Source organism: Schistocerca americana, chromosome 1 (genome assembly GCF_021461395.2).
Source record: "Schistocerca americana isolate TAMUIC-IGC-003095 chromosome 1, iqSchAmer2.1, whole genome shotgun sequence".
Lineage (NCBI taxonomy): Eukaryota > Metazoa > Arthropoda > Insecta > Orthoptera > Acrididae > Schistocerca > Schistocerca americana.
In genome coordinates, this window is record NC_060119.1 from 810,413,059 (window position 1) to 810,424,945 (window position 11,887).

Genomic DNA, 11,887 nt, shown 5'->3' on the forward strand with positions numbered 1-11,887 from the left:
TGCAGAACCTGCAGCAAGTGTGTTAGCATTAAATTTAAACAACATCTAATGCCAATCAAGAAATATGTTAAAATATAACCATGCATCTTCCATACCTTCTTTATTAAAAAAAATCCCTTAACTGTTAAATTAGTACATAATGTCATAATGTTTGTTCAAGTGAAGGTCAGCTAGAACATCAATTTCCATTTTTGTTGCTATGACACTCATTGTAGGAGGACAAAAGTTAGAAAAGAAGGAAGACCAGACAAAAAATAAATAATACTTTTTATTTATTTTACAAGTACTTAGACATTTGTACACACAACATCCTTTTCCAAGTCTTTTGTGAGATAGAACATTTAAGGAACTTGAAATGATCAAGCAAATTTGTTTGGCATAAAGAATTGAGTAGGATGTAATTAACAGAAAAATTAAAAGTTCCCTGATATTCTTAACAGAAATATAAATGTAGGAAAAAATAGAAATGGTCATAATTTGTGTATGTTCTTCCATGAGACTTTCCATAAACTGAAAAGTTACAAAATGCATAATGTGGAATTCTGCTTTTTAGATATAGTTTTGACCAATGACATATATTCCCCGAGTCATCTTAAAAAAACAGCTCCATAAATATTGCACTTCTGCCCAGTTACCTCACATTTCCTAAGGCTTTGATTTTTCCCAACAGTAATCAAATGAATATACTTTCTCCGCCTGATCAAAAGTTAATAACTCCTCATTTCTCTCGAAATCTTGGGCTTTATCCATTGACATTGGTCCATCTTCTGAGACAGCTGTTCCACAAACTTCCTTGAATATTTCTTCTGGGGAAGCGACATCAGACAATCCCTTCTTAGTAAAAAAATTTGATATATTGGTACAGTCCCTGAAGAGAAATTCTAATGCCCGAGGATGATTTCTTTCCACAGCCTGGCTGACGTCAATAAACCAACATTTCCCTTGGCGCCACAGGATATTGTACTCTGATAGATCAGCATGTACAAGATGAGCATCATTATATAACTTTTTCATAGTCGACAAACAATCCTCGTATGCAAGACTCAACTCGGCACACTTTAAATTTGCTTCTTTCAATTTCGGTGCTGGCATACGATTTTCTCCGATGAACGACATCACTAAAATGTGCTTCTTCAAAATTACAACTTCTGGACACAAAATACCTGCCTTCTGCATGCGAATTAAGTTATGCATTTCTTTCTCTGCCCACAAGTGGATAATTTTCCGAGGATTCTGTTTTGAAAAGCGATCTTTGAAACGGAAGTCATCCTGTATGTACTTGTCACGAGTTTTGAACTCACTCAAAGTGGTCTTAAATACTTTAACGGCACACTCCTTCGGAGCCACACACTCAGTGTTTGATCCTCCATCGGCATGCAAAACCACAGCTTCTTTTCCCGTGCTCAACGTCCCATTCACTCTCTCCAAAATTTCCTGATTCACTAACTTGTACAAAAGTAAACGTGTTTTCGGGTCCACACCCAACTCTGCCGTTGCCTGGTCACACTTATCGGTGAGTCTATTCCGTCTTGCCTGTTCATTACGTGAGTAGACTTTTAAACTGTTAAATACTTTGTTTGAAAGTTGCATATCAAACCCTCCGCCGTCACCAGTGTGAAATTCTGGTGGGAAGTCCATTACTCGGGACGCATTTCTGCGACTTGACATTTCTATGTCGTGCTTTGTAACCATTTCCGTGCCTTGCTTTTTATAGCCGCACTTAGGCATTTCTTTAAAGGCTTTGTCTGATTTCACAAAACTGTCCCATACCCTGTGTTTATCATCGATGTCATAATCATCCGAATCACTATCTTGGGCAAGATTATCAGGTATTATTCTATAATTTGAAAAGGACACTGACACTTTTGACGTACCGTTGAACTTATTTTCCGTTCTTCTTAACATTTTGTCATATTCTTCATCGAACTGCACTTGTAACATTTGCGCAATCACGCGATCACTATCACAATCAGGAGAATTTGCGATCAGTTCTGGCGTTGCAGATGTAGGTTGTGATGATGTATCGTTATAGATGGTTTCCTCTTCTTTCAGCTGTAAATCCCTCGCTAATTGTTCAGACATAATATCCGCAAAAGAAACTGTTTCAGCTGGTTGACTCAACTTGCCCCACGGGGATGTTGCACAACTTACTTTCGATGGCGCTGTCTCCATAGCTGCTGTGTTTTCAGCACTGTGCACGTAACCAAAACAATTTTTCGAATATTCTTGCCTGAATTAAAACCTCTCAAAAACTAAACAAATGATTATTGTTATTTACTTCACAAACTGTCCCACACAGCCCTCCTGACCCCATAGAGGGTCAGTTCCCAACTGCACGATATCTTTGAACTAATAAAAGACGTCAACACGAAATATCAAAGATAGAATTGTCAAGGAGCAAATAAAATCATGGACAGCAGCACGGCCGCCTATATTATACAGGCGGCCGTGACAGCAGTCACAGCACGCAGATAAACTGTTGCAAGAATCTGTCACCCGCTTCAAATTTACGGTTTATATTAAGTGTTTTTAGGGAGACTGGCGCAGACGAAGAAAAAGAACATAAACTTTTTTCCTCAAATTAGTGTTTTCATTTTCATACCATCACCTTCTGCCTAGATAACTAACAGATATCAACCACACACAAAGTTCACGTGAATCGTCCGTAGATCGCACATGTGCAAGCAATTCACAAACTGATCGCTCGTAATTTCCGAACAATTTGATCAGTTGCTTAAGGTTGATGGACATGAGTGTTAGAGGCTGTAGATTCGTATGGTGCGGAATGTGTACAACACTATACGGAAAGGAAATAATACTTTATTATAATCAAATAGAACACAGCGAGAAAGCACCATCTAATCGATTCGAAAACATGGAACATACTGTCACTCCCATGGAAGTATAAAACGAAAGGAGAGAATCTAACGCCACAGTTGTGAAGCCATGAAATTCAATGTGTATTGTGTAGCCATCTTGATCCATCAAAAACACCACTGCTCGCAAGGTTCCTATGTGTAGAAGGTTGGGACGGCAGGGATCGCGCGCTTCCGCGTGACGTCATTGTCGAGAAGAGTCAGCAGCGCGAGGCGTACTCTCACGTTCGCGTCAGGTGCTATTCCGTCTATACTAACATTAATTGACGAAAACCAAAGGACTATGTGACCAGTCACGGTTTCGATAAAAGTTTATGTATACAGGGACTGAATGTTACTACGACTATGAAACCGTTGTATTGTCTTCCTAGTTAGTAATGACAAAACTATCGATTGTGGCCCCCTTAACATGTATATTCTATTATTCAATATTTTCTATTATACAGGGTGATTCAAAAAGAATACCACAACTTTAAAAATGTGTATTTAATGAAAGAAACATAATATAACCTTCTGTTATACATCATTACAAAGAGTATTTAAAAAGGTTTTTTTTTTCACTCAAAAACAAGTTCAGAGATGTTCAATATGGCCCCCACCAGACACTCGAGCAATATCAACCCGATACTCCAACTCGTTCCACACTCTCTGTAGCATATCAGGCGTAACAGTTTGCATAGCTGCTGGTATTTCTCGTTTCAAATCATCAATGGTGACTGGGAGAGGTGGCTGAAACACCATATCCTTAACATACCCCCATGGGCTGCGAACAAATGCTTGCTGGATGCGTGCTACATTTTCATCACTCGTTCTCGGCCGTCCAGAACTTTTCCCTTTGCACAAACACCCATTCTCTGCAAACTGTTTATACCAACGTTTAAAACACCACCTATCAGGAGGTTTAACACCATACTTCGTTCGAAATGCACGCTGAACAACTGTCGTCGATTCACTTCTGCCGTACTCAACACAAAAAGCTTTCTGTTGAGCGGTCGCCATCTTAGCATCAACTGACGCTGACGCCTAGTCAACAGCGCCTCAAGCGAACAAATGTACAACTAAATGAAACTTTATAGCTCCCTTAATTCGCCGACAGATAGTGCTTAGCTCTGCCTTTTGTCGCTGCAGAGTTTTAAATTACTAAAGTTGTGGTATTCTTTTTGAATCACCCTGTATAACTCATAACCTGGTATACTTCAGTACATTTTCAAACATTATACAAATTTCAATCATATGTAAACGCAACAGTCACAAGGTTTAGTAAACAAATGTTTTGCATCACAGTCGGAAATATTGTATAACACGGTTCTCGCACAGATATTAAGTAGTTGCTTGACACATTACTACACATGGTGATACAGAAGCGAGACGATTAATCACCTCATTTTCAACAATTTAAAGAAGAATTTAAATACCTTAATCCGAACTGGAGTGAACCGCAGAAGCTCCCCAGCTGCATACTGTTTTCTGCTGCTGCCCTCTGTGACTTTCTGATATGTTGAGGTGTCTTATTCGGGCAAAAGTTCTGGTCTTAGAATACATTGTGATGACCTCTTACTAAATAGCTGAAACTTCTCCAATTAAACGTCTTGTCAGGTTTCTATTCACATTAGCGTCTTTACACAGACTACTGTCATAAAAATTTAAAAATAGCACGTCTAACCGCATAACAACTTCAAACCACTACTCTGAAGGGACGATGAAACCACCATGAGAGAGTTTCCCAATCCTCCCAGAACTTGTAGGTTCTTTTGACACTTCCATAACTTGCCAGCAGGATAGCCAAGTGATTCAGCTATGGAGGCGCAAATGCAAGCAATATCCAGCGACGTGCCGGAGACCCAGAGAACACCCTGAAACTTCTATTTATGGTGAAACAGTTAAATCATCTAGTGTAATGTCTCTCGTTTGTTGCTCACCATATATCATCGACAACTCTTCCTCAATGCCTGGCACATGTCCTGTAAACAATATGGAAGTCAGATACTTTGTATCAGTTTCTGCTGCGACAGGTAAAGAATTACATAACTGAATGTCAGCAGTAATTTTGCTCATGATTATAATATGCAAACGGTTTTTGAACTGCACTGGTCAGGGATGATCATAGGCGCTGCTAATTGCTTTTATCTGGGAAAATAAGTTTTCAAAGCAATCTTGGCTGAACCTTGAGGACAATATGTTTCAAATCAGAGAAAGTACCCAATTGAGTAACCCCTTTTGTAAAGGAAGTACAATTTTATGATTTCCTATTCTCATTTCTTCACAGATGGGGTAGAATCTGTGAAAAACTTCCTCTTGTGTCTCCATACATAGTTAAAAAGTACTTGAAATTCATTGGTTGCCAACAGATTCCCTCGAATTCATGACGTCATACCTAACATTTACCAACTTAAAAAGTTCCGCAGTATCTCTTTCTTCAGACATTATGAAAGAAACTGCCTCTGACACAGTGTTGGAAAAGAGCTGACAGGAAAGACGCCTTCTGAAAACTATCAGATGTTGAGCAGTAAGTTTAGAGCACAATTTTAACTCGCCATTATCTTTCAACAACAGCTGCTCGATTACGCGTTTTGCTATTGTTTTTCCGTTTATTAATGAAAAACCATCATCCACAAAGTGATGTCTCGGAAGTTTCACCGTATGTGGTACATCTGCGAATACCCAAACAAGTTTCATTTCTTTTATTCATTGTGGACGTGGAACACTGCGACTGTAATATGAAAAGGTTTTCAGAAATTACCACAACCAATCGCCTTTTTATATAGATATACTTCAGTAAACCGCGACCAGTTTCGAGCTACCAAGCAGGTCATCATCAGATGGTACATAGATATATTCAGTGCTTTCTTTTAGCATTGTTAGGCTTGTTGTGTATAGTTAATAGATTCTGCAGATACATATTTGTAATGTGTGCAACTATGGAAAACATTAGTAACGTTTTAGAATTGCCTTCACACACGAAAATTAACAGACATCAATTTCCACATTTTATAAATTGTAATTCATCGCTAGAGTTTCTGAAGCACGTGTTTATGTAGTCGATGGGGAATTCCCTCCTCACTTCCCCATTTTTACCTCCCAAATAAGATATGATACCCACATTCTGCGTCTGATTGATGATACTGACCAGCAAATCCCGATTCATTATAGTAGAAAATGTATAATTCACAGGTTGCTTCCAGGTTTGACAGCCTCTACCCGGCTATGTGGCCCATATACGGTGTCGGTTTCTTTGTCATAGCATATGTGACTGTCCACATCCATTTGATCAAAACTCAACACACACAGCCTCTCTGCTTCGCTTAAGCTTGTTGCTTGCTTGCTCATTAAGTGGAACACATCTGTCGAAATGCCAGGAAGACAGCGAAAAGAGTTAGAAATCCATCGCTTTAATGTGGGAAACCCCGGTAATGGTATATCCATTACGTTCCTCAAATAAATGTAAGTTTTTCTGGCCAGAATGCCCAGAAGCAAGGCTTTGCTTACATCTTCCTGGCACCAACGTGTACTGTTCTTGGACTTCATGGTATATTTAATTTGTGTATTCGTAAATACTTTTCGTAAAACTTGCTGTACCTTATTTATCACTTTCGCAAGATGTGGGCACTGAAGGTATTGGCACTGCTTCCTCAGTCTGCTTAATGTATGAGACAATAATTTGTTTTTTGTCCTCAACATATTGTTTTCAGCTATTAAAGAGTGTTTTTTTTTCTCAGTAGTCTTGGAGGTCACACACATAATCGTCTTCTTTAAAATGTATGCTATAGGTAGTTGCATTTGTAATATTAATTACTATCACTTCTTCCACATGGAGCACATATTTCTGGTATTTGGGGATTTTATGATAGGCAACACACTTTTGGTCTTCTGATTGTAGATTTCACACACCGCCACAGCATGGTTCAGCATTGTTAACGTCAAACAGAAAGAATAAACTCAATAGGAAACGAAAGTAAATGACAACAACACAGAACTTACTAGCTTCAACATGGAAGAGCGCGCGCAAACTGAGCAGAGTTCCGCTATGCTGACGTATTGCACAGACTGGTGAAAAGTCTCTGTTCTTCACAGACACAAATATACTCCTCCCCCCAAACACCACCATCACCACCACCAGGGTTGTTCTAAGCTCATGCGCAATCGTCGTCTTTAGATTTTGGAAAGATTTTGAGCTATGATAGTGATGTGTGCAGTGTTTAATATTTACTAATATGATCAGCATTCAAGACAATTTTGTAGTCAATGGACCATGTTTTAAATTTATCGATAAATCTTGTTTTCATTTCTATAATTTCAAATAAATATTTTTCGCATGATTTTACTTGTTCAAATAGTTTATTACTGAATGGAAATATTTAGTCTAGTCTCATGACTTTTTCTTTTCTTTGTGGTCAAGATTTTTCAAAGATATCATCAAATCTATCAAAGTAATTTGTATTAGGTATGTCATTTGTCCTTAATATTGTCTGATGAAATAATTCTTTATGAAATGGAAACTTATGTAACGTAATTGAATTAGTTAACCCTGACTTCTTTAATTTGATACAGCCTCTAATAGTGAGATTTATAGCTATTAATGTAATTTAATATCACTAAAATTCGTCGTCTTTAAATACATCTAGGTGACAATGATTTTCAATAAACTGTATCAATTAATTTTTAAGTAATCTGTAGTAACCACAAAGATTTAAACTCTTAACTAAAGCTCTAAGCTCAGTAATATTCATTGTAGTTAACTCCATTTATAGAGATAAAAATTATTATATATTTTTAGTAGCAACAAAATAGGTATTAATTTTTAATTTTGCATGTCATTTGAATTTGCACATTGCTACACTAATACCACAACCACATGTAACTTTATAGAATATTTTATCCTTGTTGACATCATAATATCTCTACTATAAAGCCGGGTTCACTCACGCATCTAATGTAGCGCCAAAGCTTATGGCTTCCTGTAGTGGCAACGCTAGTTACTGTTCGCACAGGATGCCACAAGTTCTATGTAGTTGCACAGCTTTCAATATGGCGTCAATTGAAATCATTTGAGTGGGTATGAATGTTGTAGTGCTAGTTATGGTCTTAGAGCTGTGATAAGAGTTAGGTACAAGAAGATGAAATCTAAGTGTTGGATCCAAAAATACATTTCACACAAGGATAAATCAGAGAGTGGCAATTGCTGGCATGTAAATATCATCAGCATTCACACCATTCTTCCAAGATTTTAGAATCTTATTACATTCGTTGACAGAAGCATTTCGAACAACTAATGTTTAGTTTAACAGCTACCACATCACATTCTGGAACTGTTTCCTGCGTATAAACCACAATTTATATAATGCTTGGTCCCACAAATTCCAAAGTTTTTAACACTTTTAGGGTAAACATATTAAGTTTCTTTATTCATTCGAAACTCTTTTAAGACTATGGGATACGTAATTGGTTTCCAAATATTACACACACACACACACACACACACACACACACACACACACACACACACACTGCTCCAGAAAATCAAACGAATGGCAATTTCACCACGATAACTGCAACAACATGCTTGTGTTTTGAAATGCTGCCACCAGGGAGCGGTTGTGGTAGGAAAGTGGCAAAACAGAGTACAATCATACTGAGCTTTTTGTGGAGTGACAAAAGTTGCAGCTCTTAAGTTATGCTACCAAAAGCTGGCAAATATAGTAATAAAGATGGCAAATATAGTAATAAAGTAATTAAGTAATAAAGTTCACGCATGCAACTGCAATATGCCACTAGCTGTGGCGACACTTGCGTTGTGTGTGAGCACTGCTTAATAGCATGCACATTGATTACAGACATTTCTATGCCCATCTTTTAGAAATTTATCAGTACTGAATTCTACAATATCTTTTACAGTTCCATTTCGAATACATTTTTGGGTGACACCCATTTATTATACACAAAAACATTCTAATTTCATATATTCATCCTCATTATCAAAATACAAATCAGTTATATACTTTCTCACGCCACTACTACGCTCCTAATCATCACACTTAGTAGATTTTGTGAACTGAAAAAAGTAACTTTATCTTATTCTTCAATATAATGTAATATGTGATAAATAACTTTCTCATATAACTGTCATAAAGTACGTCTGTTTGTTCATGTAAACTGTATGTAATATTTAAATAATTTAATGTACCAAATACTCTATTTAATGTCATTAATTGTTGTAGAAACTCTGACACATCCAGTTTACCTGTCATACCTTAATATACAGTATTGAAACCAGTCACCCCATCCTATCATTTTTGCACACTTATCTGGCGCCCTAATTTTGAAATCGCTATTGAGTATTGAAATATTTTATAACACACTTGGTATTTATGACACCTCATAATTTATTTAGTGGTGCATATTTGCTGATATATTTAAACTTATCTGCTAACTCCATTTATATAGCAGTAAAATGCTCAAGTCTTTCAAGTGCAGTTATTAGCTTTGGAATTGATATAGACGATTTAATGCAATCTACATCAAATAGTGTTAAATCAGTGGTACGACCTCCTATTACCTTTTTTGTGAATTCATTGTAGTCATAAAATATACTCTCTTTGAAAAAGTGCAACATTCCATTAGCGTGCCTGACTACAGAATTTACATGTATTGGTAATCCTGAAAATTCTCTGCTTATAATACCACATACTTTGTATTTAATATTACACTTATCCAACCATGCATACAAATCATTAAAGAATAAAAATGTTCTGCCTGAAAATATATTGATGATAGCATTTAATACATAGATTGGATGTAATCCTCTAGTAGATAGTGGCTTTGGGTACCCTGGGATTAAGTGCAATATAGTAAATGCATCATACAGATCATGTTGTCTACAAATCTGACAACTTTACCATTTGTTCCTTGATACACAACAGTTATAGTTCGTAAATTATGTGGTAAAAATTTTAACTAGTTGGTTATTAAGATTGATTTTTGTATCTTATCATCAACGATCCATACCCATTTCTGATAAAAAATATTTAAAATTCCATGCATAAATAATAAGTATAAAATGAAATAGTAATGTGGCATTGATGGCTGAGAGGCGCCTTCCGATTGAATTTGGTCGCCAAGTTGCAAGCTTATTGTAGGTGACACCACTTTGGACAACTTGCATGTTGGCGATGATGTGATGATGGTGAGGACAACACAACACCCTGTCCGCAAGTGGAGAAAATCTCCAACTTGGCAGGAATTGAACTCAAGCCCACCAAATGGCAAGCAAGCATGTTACCACTCAACTAAGCAGGCTGACAAATAATAAGTAATAAATACACATCCTTTGACATAGTGATTCAACTGGTTCAATTGCTGTAGATGACACAACTGGTGTTCATTTTGGTATAGATGGTTGAGTTGGTGGTACTAATATTTTACCATAGACATTTTGAATAGCGTTAATATTATCTTGAGATGATTATAAATTTGATGTGTTGTAGTATGCTTACATTACAATCTCATGAACTAATACTTCAAATAGATTTATTTGATGTTTTAGTGTAATTTTTTTTTATTATTTATTTCTTACACCATGGATCCAACTGTGACAATTTCACATGGATGTAGTGTGTGTCAATTTTTACATTGTCAATGACAAGTACTTGTACACTATGTTTACAGGTAAAGAATATAAAGTTACTTAACCACTACAATGATCCATAACACAATATAATGGAATGAGAATCCTTAGACCTACAGATTACAGGTATAAAACAAAGTAAATTAAACCTGAAAAGGTCATATAACCCAGACTGTTAAATATAAGCAGTTAACACTAAAAGAGTTACATATGTGACAAGAATGTTCAGCTTAATGTTCAATTTATATGATAATACATCTTATTTTAAGGCCGTTTCTCACTGTGTTTCATAAACTCTTCCAAACTGTAAAATGACATGGCTAAAAGAAATTGCCTCAGAAGCTCTTTAAATGTAGATTTGTTGGCAATTTCACATTTGATTTCTGGAGGAAGAGCATTAAATATCTTTATACCAGAGGACTGTACACCCTTCTGCCCAATCTTCAAATTTTTACCTTCAGTGTGGAAATCATGTTTCCTCCTTGTGTTATACTGATGGTATTCACTGTTACATTTGTATAAATCAGTGTTTTTACTTATGAAACACATAAGTGAGTATATATATTGAGAAGTAGTTGTAAGAATTCCCAGATTCCGGAATAGGCTTCTGCAGCTGCATCTAGGATCTACACCAGACATCACTCTTACAACACGCTTCTGAGCAATGAATATTTTCTTTGCAAGAGGTTGATTTCCCCAGAAAATAATTCCATATGCCATCAAAGAATGGAAGTAACCATAGTATGCAGCTTTTTTAATGCTTAAGTTTGCACTGACAGAGATGATTCGCATTGCAAAGACTGAAGAGCTAAGTCTCTTGTAAAGATTTAAAATGTGATGGGAGCAGTTTACTCTACAGTCAATCTTCACGCCTAGAAACTTTGTTACTTCCACTCTTTCTATGACCTGTGTGGCATATTTAACAGTCATTTCTTCCTCAGTTTTGGCAGTTGGGGTGAACTGAATATAATTAGTCTTACTCAGGTTAAGTGAAAGACCATTTGCAGTGAACCATTTCATTAAATCTATAAGAATAGTATTAACAGACTCTTGAACATTTTCACATTTAAGACCATTAACCATTATGTTAGTATCATCTGCAAAGATGGTAAAATTGCACTGAATCATTGAAGAATAAGGTAAATCATTTATAAATAACAGGAACAGTAAAGGACCAAGAATAGAGCCCTGTGGAACTCCACAATTTATGTCTCTCCATTCCGATGAAATCATTCCACCACACAAATTGTCTGACTTATCTAAGACTACTTTCTGTTTCCTCTCTGTCAGGTATGACTGAAGCCAGTTATTTGCTACACCACTTATTCCTAGATGGTCTGCCTTCAGTAACAGTATTTGGTGGTTCACAGTGTCAAAGGCTTTACATAAA

At 36.5% G+C, this 11,887-nt stretch overlaps 1 protein-coding gene across 1 annotated transcript; it reads right to left on the reverse strand.

Annotated features, from left to right (window-relative positions):
• Positions 1-250: 250 nt before the first annotated feature.
• On the reverse strand, positions 251-2,341 carry LOC124545847 (serine/threonine-protein kinase RIO3). The gene has a single exon (XM_047124808.1). It carries the CDS (start codon positions 2,170-2,172, stop codon positions 646-648), a length of 1,527 nt encoding a protein of 508 aa, XP_046980764.1. The 5' UTR covers positions 2,173-2,341; the 3' UTR covers positions 251-645.
• Positions 2,342-11,887: the final 9,546 nt, after the last annotated feature.

Excerpts from the sequence above, each read along its gene's own strand:
- LOC124545847 (XM_047124808.1), bottom strand. The coding sequence starts at position 2,172 with ATGGAGACAGCGCCATCGAAAGTAAGTTGTGCAACATCCCCGTGGGGC.